This window comes from Euprymna scolopes, chromosome 41 (assembly GCF_053919585.1).
Source record: "Euprymna scolopes isolate OS-2025 chromosome 41, ASM5391958v1, whole genome shotgun sequence".
Classification (NCBI taxonomy): Eukaryota; Metazoa; Mollusca; class Cephalopoda; order Sepiida; family Sepiolidae; genus Euprymna; species Euprymna scolopes.
This window is the reverse complement of record NC_136522.1, coordinates 9703449-9719452: the sequence shown is the minus strand read 5'-3', so window position 1 is coordinate 9719452 and position 16004 is coordinate 9703449. Positions and strand designations below refer to the sequence as shown.

General features: G+C 33.4%; 1 protein-coding gene across 1 annotated transcript in view; it reads right to left on the bottom strand.

Annotated features, from left to right (window-relative positions):
• Window positions 1–379: 379 nt before the first annotated feature.
• Window positions 380–16004, bottom strand: part of LOC145266339 (poly(ADP-ribose) glycohydrolase-like) — a 96853-nt gene continuing 81228 nt past the window's right edge. Inside the window, exons 17-20 of the mRNA XM_080121929.1 lie at window positions 15283–15391; window positions 12456–12564; window positions 5625–5753; window positions 380–786 (exon numbers count right to left, since the gene is read on the bottom strand). Coding sequence (XP_079978055.1) covers window positions 671–786; window positions 5625–5753; window positions 12456–12564; window positions 15283–15391 — 463 coding nt within the window. The 3' untranslated portion in view covers window positions 380–670. The remainder of the gene's footprint in view (window positions 787–5624; window positions 5754–12455; window positions 12565–15282; window positions 15392–16004) is intronic.

The following is a 16004-nucleotide window of genomic DNA, read 5'->3' as shown; positions in this document are numbered from 1 at the left end:
TAAAAAAACAGTTTGATAAAGCTACATGCCTACGCCTCAGCATGTAACTTTATTGTGAAGAAAAAGAAAAGGAAGGCAAAGCAGGAAGAGAGAAAAGGAAATGAGAAAGAAAGATAAAAGAAAAAGAGAAATAAAATCCAGCCTTAAATAACGACAAAAAACATAAGGAGTTAAAGCTCTAGCAAGTTGGCAGAAATCAACCTTTCCTTATTTAAAAGAAAAAAAAAATATAAGCAAATCCCAGCCAAAAAGCGAGGAACTTACATCCACCTTTTCTAAATTAATAAAAAAAGGATTTTTAAAAAGCAGAACACAAGATATCCGCTGATGATGACCTGTCTTAGTCGGAACTTCAAAGATTAATAAGTTAACACACAAATGAAGTCCGAATATTTCCTTTATTGTTTATCTCAAGGAGTGAGAATAATTGATGTGGGCAATCCGTAGCTATAAAAGTTTGATTTTTATAAATAAATGTTTATACAGTCAATAAAGACATAAATCGACCGAGAAGAATCGTAACACAATAGTAGCAGCAGCAGCAACGGCAGAAAATAGCGTAGTTGCAGTAGTAGTAATAGCTATAATATCAGCAGCAATTCTAATAACAAGAGTCAGCCGGTCATTTCTCAAGATGATCGCACTTTTGTAATATTTCAAGTGGAAATACTTAGTCTACGCTACACTGTTGGTAGATGTACTTGAAGAGATTGATGTCTTCGGTACGGTGCAGTTTTTGGTTCAATACATCTTGTCTGTATTGTTCGATCAGGTTCATTAGTTGACCTGGAAAAAAAAAAAAAAAAAAAAAAAAAAGAGACATGAAACGTTAATTGAATTAAATAAATAGGACATAAAATGCAATGACATAATTTTTTTTTTTTTTTGAGTAATAGATTGGACTCAGCAACCAAGTGAAATTAAGAAATAATTGATTTCTGAGATAAACGTCACTTTAAGATTTTGATTGAAGACAAAAAAAATTGTAAACTTAAGAGAGTTGACCCGCTGACCCTGACTAATTGCTCAGGATATGAAATCATATCTATCCTTGGAAATCCTGAGTCAGGTCAGTCGGTCTGGCATATACGATTGACCAATCATCTTCCAGCGAGAATCAATGTGGCATGAGTTAATTGGTAGATGAAGAGAAAATCGCAACCCTAACCGACCATACCTTGAGTATAAATTGCACCACACAGCTTTTTCATCAGTTTGAGAATTCGGGAGACAAACTCGATTCAGACAGAGAGAGTTTGATCTGGCATAAGCAAACCAGTTCTGCCAAGGATGTACAAATAAAGAATCTTCAAGTTATTCAAAGATTTGCAAAACTTCTCTGAAAAGTAGCAACTCAGAACTCCAGGACAAGAACTGTTGTAAAAACATTGTAAAAGAACGTTAGAAAACTTGGTTGCAATAGAAACCCTGGAAAAGTCAAAGAAAAAAAAGACTAAGTTAAAACTCGATTTCCTTAATAACGTGTTCCAACAGTGACGACTACTATTAACAGAGATTGAAAAAAGAAAAAATAAGAGAAGAAAACAGAGAAATTAAAGCACTTTTTAAAATAGTTTAAAACTATTTGGGGAATATTAGTCGAAGCTGAATTAATTTGATAATTTTCTTTGAATTATTTCATTTGTCCTGTTAGATATTTCAATCCTATTTAATGTACAGAGAAAAACTAACCTGAGAGCTCAATTTACAAATTAAGAGTACAAGTACATACTTTCAGGCATTATTATAATTATTATTTATGTAGTGTGTCAGTTATAGTCAGCTAACATACTTTCTAATGTTTTGCAGAGTGCTACCGGAAGTGGTGACAAGACAAATCAGTTCCTTTGCATTTGAATACGTTTTTATGATGTTTGAAATTTTATTCTGATTTCAATAATTTTATTTTTATACTTTCATAAAAACGTATTTATTATATAAGTTCAAATTTTTTATTTTTATGATTTCATAAACATATTTTTTTTTCAAATTTCAAATAAAATAAAAAACTTATTCTTTTTCATTTTGTTTTTAAAAGTGCAAATAAAGACTATTTTGCGTTATTTTTACTGCATACTTTTTCAATTTTTTTTTTTTGTTTTAATTTGAATAAAATAAAATACGCATCAAGTGCACTTGAAAGCCAAATCACAACGTAATATTAGGAAAACAAACAAAAATATAAAATAAAGTAAAATATTTGTTTATTTTCCTAATATTACGTTGATACTGAGTTTCTCATTTCGACCTATCGAGGACTACACTTGAAACCTATCAAAGAGAAAGAATTTAATAAGTATAGTATCAATTGGATTGTGTTATTTATTTTTCTTTTTTTTTAACGTAATTTTTAAAGTTTAAGAAATCTTTATAAACCATATCATTCACTATCGACATCACAACCTTTTGGTATGCACCTATTGCACTAAATCTTGTGACGTCATTTTCGACAATAAACAAATATTTTACTTCATTTTATATTTTAGTTTATTTTCCTAATATTACGTTGTGATTTGGTTTCAAGCGCACTTGATGCATATTTTATTTTATTCAAATTAAAACGTTTCTATATGAACTCTCATCCTTGACGTTATTCTCGTGTTGCCTACGCACAGTTCAAACATTTCAAAATACAACCGCTAGATACAACGCGCGGCTCTAAATACACAGACTTCTTTCTCCAAATTTACAACATGGCAAGAAAGAAGAAAAGGAAAAAAAAACGAAACAAAACAACATACTGAAGATGGAGTATACCTCCGAAATATATTTGTGATAAATTTCAAACAAGTAAAATATTTGCTTATTTTCCTAATATTACGTTGTGATTTAGTTTCAAGTACACTCGATGCATATTTTATTTTATCGTTTTCATATATATTTTATTTCAATAAATCACTTCACAATAGAAAACTGAAGAACAATAAAATTGAAGGAACTGATTTGCCTTGTCATTGCTTCTTGTAGTGCTCCGCAGAAAATTAGGAAGTACGTTAGCTGACTATAATCAAAAAAACTAATGAACCTCCACTTATCAAGTCAGAAAAATATATTCAAGAATAAGCATTAATGAGAAGGAATTATTGTTAGTTGAACAATAGAGAATATCATAAGATAATCGAAAAAAATTTTTATATCCATTAGAAACGTTGACTGAAATTTGAAAAATAAAATACGTATGCAATACGTTTGAAGCTGAAATTGCTACAATAAACAAGTGTTTATTTTTAAGAAATATATTTCAGAGTAAAACTCCCTTTAATTTCGCGCTGCAATTTCAGCTTCAAACGTATTCAATGCATATTTTATTTTTCAAATTTCAGTCAACGCTTCTAACAGATAAAAAAGTTTAAAAAAAAAAAAAACTACCCAGATTTTCAAATCGCGCAGCCAGGCACTACCTATCCGACCATATAAAAACACTGCATTCAACATCACATGGACTCTTCATTCAACTTTTTTTCAACTTAATATAATGGTGAAGAAAAAGAGAAAAAAAACAAAAGATTGATGAGGGAGTTTTACTCCGAAATATATTTCTTAAAAATAAACATTGTTTATTTTAGTAATTTCGCATTGCAATTTTGGTTTCAACTGTATTCAATATGTATTTTATTTTTCATAATTGAAAATGATTAATGGAATTTCTAACAGTTTGCTCTATAATTTGTGCAGAGGGATAATGTAACAATATTATTGGATCGAAAAGGGGTTAGGGTTAGTGTATTTATTTGCTTCCCCACGAAAGCAAATTAGGCACAAGGCCATTTTTAATGTGGGGTTAAAACCAGCTCCCCTAAAAGTAGGGCAAAAAGGGGGCACTCTGGTTACCAAAAATAATTGTCCCAGTATAGAGGGTTTCCTCTCCATTGACTAGGACAAATCACCTTAAGTGCAACATCTGCAGAACAGATACTACACTTTGAGATATTAAATCCTTTATTCATGTTAAAAATACATTGAAAATCAACAATGAACAAAAAACTTAGGCACATGGCCAACTCAAAAGGGGGGATTGTGGGGGTCGTTGGTCATCCTTGTCACTCCAGAACTAAACAAAATCAAAAGTTTCTCCCAGCTAGTATCTTCTTTCACCATAATACCGCATTCACCCTTTCATACTGGGGGACGTCCTACTTAACTCCTAATTTTTAAAACATTTTTTATGTACGTGTAAAAACAAAAAAAGATAACAATAAAAATAGTACAATAATTCATTTGTGTCGAGGGGGGGGGGAATACTACACTTTGATTCCAGCCTGAAGGCCAAGAACAACAGAAAAAAGGCAAGCCTCTTTTCTATTTATTTTTAGGGGTTAGGGGTGATGTGAAACTTTGTTTTCTGTGGGAAAAAACTCGCAATTTAATTAGAAAAAAAGTTAAATAAAGTGGAACAAAAAGAATTGGTTTACAGGTGAGCCAGCTGGCTTTGTAACTCGGCACGGGTTATCTAAAGTGAGTGGACAGTGAAGACTGACATTTTTCCCAGAATTTGGAAAAACTGGAATAAATTCCAGTTTGTAAAAAATGCACGACAGTTGAAAGTGTATTTCAAAGTTTTCCCAAACAAATACAACGTTATAATTTTTACTCAGAATAATTAATTTTGTACTAGTCCATTTTGCGAACCGGATTTCTATAAATGTCAGCTCGGGTTTGCTCAACACCGCACATAAACTGCCAGAATATGCAGAACATCGCCGATCACATCTTAAAAATGCTAGGAAATTGGAAATAACAACATCATCGGATAAAAAAAAAAATGGATGAACAATAAAATAAATATAACAATAACCTACCATAAGTTTTACAAATAAATATTGTTTTATATTTAAAATTCTGAATTTATGAGAATTTTTTATTGTATTGATTGGACTATTGTTCTCATCTTGATTGTTATTTGTGCAACGTTTCGGTCGTATTAGCCTTTGACCATCTTCAGGTATGTTGGTTTGTTGTTTGGAAAAGGAAAAGAAAAGTTGCTGGCTCCGTAGATATTTTCGTATTCAGTAACTTTTTTTTTTTCTTTTCCAAACAACAAGTAACATGTTTGAGGACAGTCGAAGGCTAATCTAATCGAAACGTTGCATAAATAACACTTAAGATGAGAACAATAGTCCAATCAATATAGGTAATATAAACAATCAGCCCTCATCTAAAAAATTCAGAATTTTAAATATTGTTTTAAATTAGCAGAAACATTTTTTTTTCTCACATGATTAAAAACTAAAGGGAAGGGAGCAGTGCCTGAAGTCGTCAGTGGTATGTTTCAAGCTCACTGCACATTCTCTTCTTCAAATTTTTTTTTTTTGACCATGTCGCCTGCACCTCATTTCAGATGCTGTCAGTTTGTTCTGTTGAGAGTGCTCTACCACTTGTTCCGGCATCTGTACTAACTTGTCCAGCATAGTTAGATTAATTGCCGTGTGCTGCTCCAAGATTTAAAATTAATAACTAGAAAAGTTTGGGGTTTTTTTTTTTTGCCTTTTGGTTCAAAATTTATCAAAAGTTGTCTGCATAATATGTGGCTTCTTATTGGCTTATCGTGTTTGTTGTTGCTTTCTGATTGGTTAACACTGATACTGCCATGACTGAATGATGAGGATGATGATGATGAAACTTACATATGCTGATGGAACGTGACGTGAGGAACTGGTGAATGTTGCACAAATCCTTTTCTAAAGTTTTGTCTTTGAACGTCAAATAGCAGACATTCCGATGAGCTTCAGCAGCTGCCATTAATTGGATGAGGGCTGAAATAGAAATAATACCAACTTTTTATACATACATACATACACACATACATACATACACACATGCATACATACATACACACATGCATGCATACATACACACACACACATATATATACACACATACATACATACACACATATACACATACATATACACACATACATACATACGATGATGATGATGATGATTGCAACGTCTTGTCAGACGAGTGCCACTCCCTCAGACATTTAAAATCCATGAGCCCAAATGTCTGAGGGAGTATCTATACAAATATGATGTTACAGAGTCTTAGCTTTGTACGACAGCTAAGTCTCTCTCTCGGTTCAAAATGTTGAGATCCAGCAACAAGCAAGAGTAAGATAGCCAGCAACAAATTAAACTGCAGACCAGCTTAATGCGGGTACTGGTCTTCTGCTTTATACATACACATACATACACACACACATACATACACACATACATATACACACACACACACACACACTTGAAATAACTTGTCATCAGATCCATGCTAGCTATTCATACTACATTTCTACTGTTTTTTTGTTTTGTTTTTTTAATTTTATTTTATTGCATTTTCACCCCAAACAAGGCACAGTGGCACTTTGATGTAAGGAACTACTATTTGGAACATAATTTGTAGGGGTACTATGTAGGGAGTTGAGTAGCAAGATGTCTGTTTACATTACACTTGAACTTCTGCATGTCAGTACAGTCGGGGAAGCAGGTAGCAGGAAGGGAATTCCAAAGTCTAGCAGCCCTAGGAAAGAAACTATTAGAGTAGAAAGCTTTCTTACATCTAAGGATTTCTACTGCGAAGGGGTGGGATTTTGCTGCTTGTCGGGTTTGTCGGGGGTATTTACGTCGAGGGGGTACAAGGGCTTGTAGTTCGTTAGAGCACCTAGCATTAAAATACTTATAAAACAGGCAGAGGGATGCCCCATTTCGATGATGGGACAGCTGTTGAAGCATAGCTGAGAGTGCAGGACCTATTTGTTATATATTAGCATGATGGAGCAACGGCAAGTTAGCTGGACGATCATTATTGACTAGCGGGACCTATGGAAATTCCACAGTGGACTCATTCGTATGTAATATATTAATGTTGGCATTTTGTGAATGTTCAGCATAAATGAAGACGCTCTGACATTAGTGTAGCTCTTTTGTTAAAACTGCAAAAGTATTTATCTAAGCTAGCAGGGACGCCCGGCATAGTCTGGTCATAAAATACGCTTAAATATGATATTTTAATTTCTGCAGATTTCATATTTATTATTATAGAGTCAATTTTCTATCAATTCTTATATAATATTTCAAAAATGAAAAAATATATCCATATGACTTGGGTGCATCAGCTTGAATCGAAACCAAAACCAAAACTTATGAAGAATTCTTGATAAAAATTATTTATTGCAAGAAATGGAAGGTCATAACAATCAAACGACAGTCACTTGAAAAAAAAAAGATGTAAGCACGAGACACAAAAGAAAGGCACGCTATCGGATTAATATATTGATATTTGTAAAAATAAAATGTCAGAAAGAATGTTACGACAGCGAAATAAATAATTACAGATAAAATTTATTTATGTTAAAATAGTTCCCAGAAATGTTAATTGGTAAAAAAAAAAAAAAACGTTAACTAACATAAACAAAATCCGTGACGAAGGTGGATCATCTTATTTGTGTCTTTGGTCAGGTGGAGTTAACAAGACAGCTTTGTAATACACATCATCAGTTTAGAGTTTGGAGTCAGATGGGGCAAGTTAACAGGAAAGATATTGTCTCCGCATTTTGGAAGCTGGAAGAAACGAGACTTTAGCATAATGTAAAAAATATATATCTATATAACTTGCAGCCTCAATAGGAAATTAAGAATAAAGTTATATCAAATATATAACTTACTATTGTTTGGTTTCCTTTGGAAGGAGATGAACTTGAGTAGAGATAAAGACGTAATGGAGAGATGTATGTTCTTTGCATAGGCACTACACCCAATATATAAATTAGGAAGAATTAAAATTAAACGACTTCTAGAATTGAATTTGCACATGTATAAAACTAATAAAAATATCTCGGCAAGTTGAAATGAACATTTTGCATCTCAACTTGCCGACTTGTTTTATATATATATATATATATATATATACACTAGCAAAAGTACCTATCGTTGACTGGGTTCAAAAACAGCCTACAGAAAATGGACTCCTATTTTATGAAAGTATGATAGGTTATGAAAAGGAAAGGTTGTAAAGAGATAGCTTCAAATTCGGGGGTATCAAAACCAAAGCAAAATATGATGAAAATAAAAATAAAATAGATAAACCCCATAATTTATTATACCATACCTGTTCACACTGAAACACTTATCACAATATTCTGTGGATCTATATTAAAAAAAGCCTTGTTAAACTTTATGACATATTTCCATTCTATTGAGGTCAGGCGCGAACGAACATCCCATAATTTTATTATACCATATTTCTTCAAACTGAAACATAATTATCAAAGTATACTTACGCAGATAGATATGAAAAGTCTTTATTAAAGTTTGTGCCTATTTCCATTCTATGGAGGCCAGGTGCGAATGCAGACCCCACAATTTAATTATACCATTCCTATTTAAGTTAAAACATACTTATCAAAGTATTATTATGTACATCTATATCAAAAACACTTGTAAAGTTTTTTTTTAATTTTTAAATTTTTTATTTCCATACTTTGTGGACCAGGCGCGTACGGAGACCCCACAATTTTAATGAATCATCATTATGCCAGATCAAACATACCCATTCCTGTGTCTCGATACATCTTCTATCATTATATGTGATCAGTTTTCTATAATAGTCAACCATATCGGAGCCTATTCATGACCAGACACACACACAGACGGTCAGCTTTATATTATAGATATATATATGTGTGTGTGTGTGTGTGTGTAGATGTTATTTGTTTTGCGACACTTTTTGAATGAATTCAATTATATATACGAAAGTGCATTTTTACCTAATTGCAAGTTAGGAGTTGGGAATAATTTTCCCATTAACCAATTTTGGTACCTCCAAATGGGGAGCGGCATATGTATTATTTTTAAAATATAATTATCCACTGACACGTGTTTCATTGTCTACGACTCATCAGAGTGGCTGAATCTAGCAAGATTCAAAATCGGGACCCCATGGTAAGAAGCCCTACTATATATATAAAACAATAGATGTGTTTAACTGATAAATTCTTGAACCACTGTTCACATAACACTGAAATTAACAGGAAATGGTAATCATACACCAAGGATGGTTTTGGATGGATGAATAATGCATACAGTAATATAGAAAATTAGGGCTAAATAATTAAGGAAATAAAGGAGAAAAATAGCAATACAGAATTTAATTCAAAAGAAAAAAAATGGTACTTTTTACAGCGAAAAAACAATTTGTTATAATACTGAGCAAAAGGTTCGATTTTCAGGAAGAAAAGCTAGTATTAAAGATGAGGAGGAAGTGTCGGGCTTTAAACTGAGTTATCTCCCCGTGGCGTGTTCAAAAAATTCCAAGATGGCTGACTTCAATGCACTCTCATAAAAACGTGTTTTTCCACTGTAAAAAAAAAACTACTTGATCAAATTAAGTTAAATTTTTTTTCGGAGATCTTCAGCTCAAAATACAATATAACCGTTTTTTCGATATTTTCATTTTTTTAATGTCTTGATTAAACTGTACAAGTACCAAAAAAATATATGTAATTATCTCCCTTGAAAATGAAATGCTAAAAATATTTGTTAAAATTAAATTAATAAAAAATCTCTTTACTTAATCGCAATAAAACTTATACTAAAAGTACTATCAATCAAATTATTGTATCTATAGAATAGTATTCATTAATATTAATTTCTTTGAAACTCATAAAAAGTACAAATGAGCCATATCGAATTTTGTCTGGTAGAGTTTAAGAATGGGTACGAATTTAGTATAAATGCAATATGAACTGGAACAAATATATTGAGGACATTGCCAAGACTGCTGTAAAGAAGGTGGGTTCCCTCTATTTAGCAAGAAAACTATTCACACTTGAGAGTATCCTATACCTCTACAAAACCACCGTTCGCCCATGTATGAAGTATTGTTGCCATATCTGGGCTGGTGCATCTACCGCTAGTTTTTCCCTCTTGGATAGCGTCCAAAAAGAGTTTCCAATTTAATAGGTCCCACTTTGTCAACTAAGCTCCAACCCCTGTCCCATCCCCACAATGTTGTACCTCTGTGCCTGTACTACAAGTATTTAAATTGAATGTGCTCTGATGAACTTGTTGCACTTAACATAAAATGATAAACATATCCGCGACACACTCGCTTAGCGACAAAATCTCACCTCTTGACTGTTGAGATTCCTAAATGTTAGAAAGCTTTCTATTCTAATAATTTCTTCCCTCGAACAGCTAGACTTTGGAATTTCCTTCCTGCTACCTGCTTCCCTGGCTGTACTGATATGCAGAAGTTTAAATGCAACGTAAACCAGCATCTTGTTAATCTTTCCTAGGCATGGTTCCAAATAGTAGCTCCTTACGTCCAAGTTGCAATATCCCTTGTTAGGAGGTGAACGCAAGTAAAAAATAAATAAATAAATAAATTAAAAAAAAAAAAAAAAAATCTTTCATTTGTAAAAGAAGTTGAAATGTTCATTTACCAAATATTCAAAATACGGACAAACATACAAACAAAAGTGAGATATATGAATAATTTAACTGAAAATATTGGATGTTTAAAAAAATGTACTCACACTTCGAATGATGATAAAACCCTTATTTCTGAACATAGAGTGGGATGGAATAGTTTTGAATAAAGAAGACAATTGTAATTGAAGAATCATGTTCGCTGATGTATAAATTGATGACCATTATTGTCCAGACAACATTGATAGCCGTTGGAGTGTGAGAACATTAGTTTTTTAGACATCCTGTATTACGTCCAAGGATGGAGTACTGTTGCCACATATGGGCAGGAGCTGCTAGAAAAGACTTGTCCTGCCTTGATAGGGTTCAAAATAGACTTCGTGGCCTGGTGGGAGATGTCCTTTTCTCTTCGCTGCAACCTCTGTCTCACAGAAGAGATGTTGCGAGTTTGTCTCTGCTTTATCGTTATTTTCATGGAAAGTGTTCAACTGAGCTTCAATCTATGGTCCCCCCTCGCCAAACTTTCACAAGAAACACTAGACTAGCTGAAAACATTATCAATAATTTTCCCGACTCTTTATCTGTACCTAAACCTAAACATAGATTCCATGATCAGAGCTTCTTTCTTAGAACTGCACGCCTGTGGAATTGTCTTCCGTTTTCCTGCTTTCCAGCTGTCTATAATATGGTTGTCTTCAAGTCCAACGTGAATAAGTTTCTGATGAGCCGTTCCACCTAAGTTAACAAATTTACCGAACTCCCATTACTATCGATTACTATATTGTCCTTTTGACTACTCTACACTCTTTAACCCTTATCCTTGAGTGGCCTATCGGCCTTGATAAGTGGTGACGTACTATGTAAAAAAAAAAAAAATTACAGCTCAAATTAGAATGATTAAGGCATAAGCACTAAATGTTTTCATTTCTATTTTAGCTGATGGCATCCAAGTCATTTTTTTTTTCATTATGATATATTGGGTACAATATAATATTCAATAGAATATTGGCTCCAATAATAAATACGAAATCTGCATAAATTAAAATATCATATTTAAACATATTTTATGATTGAACCATGCCGGGGAGGAACTACTACATATTGGGTACAATATAATAATCAATAGAGTTTTGGCTCTATAATAATAAATATGAAATCTGCATAAATTAAAATATTATATTTAAGCGCATTTTATGACCGGGCAACACCGGGCACTCCTGCTAGTTTAGTATGGATGCAATATTTTTCATTTTTAAAAGTTGAGATGTTCATTTATCAAATATTCAAAACACAGACAGACATACAAACAAAAAATAAGATATATGAATAATTTGCGCTTCATTGGCTATCAGAACAAAACTTTGGAAATCATAAAACTGAATTCCACATGAAAACAATGGTATCTACGTATTCCTCATATTTTTAAGATGATTTTATCCAAAAATTATGAAAATTGATAAGGAAGAAAATTATTTATTAAAGAAAATAGAATTTGAAGAAAACGATCGTAATGTAAGACACAGGAGAGGTCAGAAGGGGAAAGAGAGGTAATTGTCCATTTCGATTTATTTTATAAAAACATGATGGCCATAATTTTTCACCTGCTTACACGATTAAAGTTGGGGTTTTTTTTTATATATAATTCAGTAATATTCAAGTAATTTCGACTGCATAATTTGGAAACTAACGTTGTAATTTATTAGAATTGAAAAAAAAAAAAATTAGTTGAAACCATTGTTTTTTTTATCTGAAAACTTCATTTATCGACTAAAAAATTTCGTTCTGATAGTGTAGAAGTGCCGAATAATTTAATTGAAAAACAAAAAAATATATATATATACAGGGTGTCTAAAAAAAAAAACAATGAGAAAATGTACTCACACTTCAAATGACGGTAAAACCTTTATTTATGTAATGGAGTTGATTCAATTTACAGAAAGCAAATGTTCAAATTGATGGCCAGACAACGCTGATAACAGTTAAAGTGTGAGTACATTTTTTTTTTTAGACACCCTGTAACACAGTAGGTACCTTTAAGTCTGTGATCACCGCCAAATGCACCACAGCCCCAGTTCCCGGTGCATACAGCAGGAAGGTGTTCTTCTTTCTTTTCAGAATTATCATAAAATCCACAATATGCCTGAAATATTTAAAAATAATCAACAATCAGTAATTAAGTAAAACTGTGGTCTACGTGGGAGATCATAAATGCATCGTTTGTCGATTTTCACTGGGATTCGGCATTCCCAGGAGCTTCAAAGGGATCACAAATGCCCCAAAATTGCAAAAAAATAACACTTTTTACCCCATAACTTTTGCCCAATCTATTAGTTCTTTCTGAAACTTGGCGAAAATGTGAAGGCAACGTTGGCCCTTCACACTTCTCACATTCATCATTTCTTCACTATTTTTTGTGGCGTCATCACACGTGCAGCACCAGAGGGGGACCATGCACACGCACCTTGTTTTTTTTCTTTTTGTTTTTTGCTAGGGTATGTCGTGACTAGTCACTTGGTTGGATTGGGCCTTTATGAGTCTACAATGTGTTGGGTCCCGAGTGTCTACGTCTTAATGCATGTGTAAACGTGTGTACTACGTTACAACAGCACCTAGTATTACCAATTTTTTTACTATTTGTTACTGACCGGGCTAGACATGTGCTTTAACAGAAACTGGGATGTCAACGTGATCCTGCACTGACTTGGTTCACAATAACTTGTAGTTTATATTGCACTGTAGAGAACCTACTGTTGATTTTATAAAATTATTTTCATATAATGGCTTGAATTAAAGCTTAAAATACAAAAGTCAAGTATCATGGTTCGGTTGAGCTTTAAACAGAAACATCCATTTCGAATGCGCCCCTGTCATATCAAAGAACTTATTGTTGATTTTATATGTTGGGCCTTTCAATTTACGTGGTAATAAAACTTCTCAAATGCACTTCTGATGTTAGGCTGTGTAAGGTGTTAACTCTGGTTAAAATCGCCTCTTCATTCTTTTATGAGTCTGTTATTGATTATTGGAACTTATCGAAGACATTTCAATACAAAATCTATCGAAACGCAGTGCCAGGCACATAACTTTGTGTGAAATTTAATAAAATTCGATCTACCCGTTTCCGAGTCCATAGTGAACGATCTCACAGACACACACTAGTATAAGGTCACCTTTATATATGGGAGGAGAGGTCACGCGTGGCGGAAGAATGAGGAATGAAGGTCTTTTTTTAAAACCTGAAACAGCAAATTGAAGTTCTTTCCCATTCTTTGTCTCCTTTGCGACTGAGTCTACTACAACGTATTGGGTCCCGAGTGTCTATGTGTAAATGCGTGTGCAATGTTACATGAAGAGCCATAACGAGAAATTAACGTGGCAGGAAATCACCGGAATAAAAGTCTTTTCTTAAAACTCACAACAGGAGTTGAAGTTCTTTTCTATTTTTGTCTCCTTTGCGACTGAGTCTACTACGTGTTGGGTCCCGAGTGTCTATGTGTAAATGTGTGTGCAACGTTACAGTATGTTGTTAATGTTTTAGTGACACCTACGAAAGCAGAAAGAATTTTAGAATTTGTCTTGCAAACATTCTTTTTAAGAAAAAAAGGAAAACCATCTCGCAATGTTGGTTAGTTGTTATTGTTTTACGGCATATCAACCCTTTTCAGGTTATTTAATGCCGAATCCAATGATTTTGAAATAAATTTTTTTAATAGAATATACATTTTTTTTCAACTCGGTTTCTATTTAACCTATAGTTGGTACCCTAACAGGTACTACCACTCCGGGTCAGAGTGGACCTGGGAACAATGGCAATTAAAAGGTGGCTCCACACTACCCAAAGCCCGCAAGCTAGGGCCTCACCATCGAATATAGGTTAAGGTCATATCCGGGACCATCAACTCGTTATGTACATATCTGGTACAGTAAAGGATTAAGATTATCTGCTGGTTAGGAAAAAGCAGAGAAATTTCACATTTAAATTCTAATAATCATGTAAATTGAGTTTTGTTTGTAAATAAAGAATAAAAATCAAACTTTATGAGTATCCGAGAAGTGACTGTCTCACTGACCATTTAAAAAAATATCTCAAAGAGCAAAGGGAGATAACTCAACAATTATTCATATTTACTAGATTTATATTGTAGTGCCTACAAATTCCCATTAATTGCTTAAAAATTATTTTCTTTATAAAAACAATACTCAATCAATTTGCATAAAAAGAGAGAAAGATAGTGAGTAGAAGATGGAGAGAGAGGAAGAGAGAGAAAAACAGATTCCTATTCAGGATAGCTAAACAGATGACAATGAGATAGCAAAATCCCTCCCCTTCGCTGTAGAGATCCCAGGATTCTGGAAAGCCTTCTACTCAAATAATTTCTTTCCTCGAAATGCGAGACTTTGGAACTCCCTCCTGGGTCCTGACTGTATTTACATGCAGAAATTCAAGCGTAATGTAAACAGACATCTCGCTGCTCAACTCCCTACATAGTATCCCTATAAACTGTGCTTTGTTTTGGGGTGAATAATAATACAAAAAAAAAAAAAAAAATTGCAAGAAACAAAGGGAGATAACTCAACGACACTTCATACTTACTAGATTTATATCGTAATGCCTATGAATTCCTATTAATCGCTTAAAAATTATTTTCTTTATAAAAACAATACTCAATCAATTTACATAAAAAGAAAGAGAGAAAGATAGTCAGTAGAAGAGAGAGAGAGAGAGAGAGAGAGAGAGAGAGAAATAAAGATAGAGAAAAGAAAAAGAAAAAGAAAATTGTCTGGAAAACAATCGTCTTTTGTCTGAGAACCACTTACCTAAAAAAAAAAAAACATGAACTCCTTTAATTAAACTTACTTTCTTTAATTCTCGGACAACATGCCAACGTTCGAACTGGTTCGTATAGTTTGAGACGACAAGCGCATCGATACATGCGAGTTGAGAGACGCGACGTCCCCATGAATTTCTGAAAAATAAAAAGAAACGTCATAAACGAAAAGAAAAATAAAAGAAACATTATATAGAGACTAGCCTGAGTGCCCGGTATTGCCCAGGTGTTTGGAGATGTGTGTTGACCAAAAAAAGTGGTAGTAGGCAGGCAGGCTTGAACCCGTGACGCAAAGGTGGAAGAGAAAGTGAAAAAAAAATCTAACATCTTACGGCTACTCTATGACGCGACCAGAAGTTTGAAACATTAAAATTAAGTCATTTCAACCGATACGATGACTTGCAAAAATGGTGACGCAAACAAAAACCGACCCCTCCTTGTAGAAAACTGTCCAGTTGAGGGTGAAGGAATAAATGTTTTTAGCCAATTTTTCGATATTTGTCATCCGAAGGGTTGAGCTTCAAAACGATACTGATCTCGTAAAAATCCATCACCTCTGTCGAAAGTTTTAGGCAGACATTCAAATGTACATACATTTAAACAGACAGGTGATATTTATATTATAGACTAGCGGGAGGTACCCGGCGTCGCCCGAGTGTGTTGGAGGTATGTGTGGTTGTTAATGAAAACCTAAGAATAAACGAAATAAAAAAAGAAAACAGAAAAACGAACCTTAAAACTTAAGTGGGGG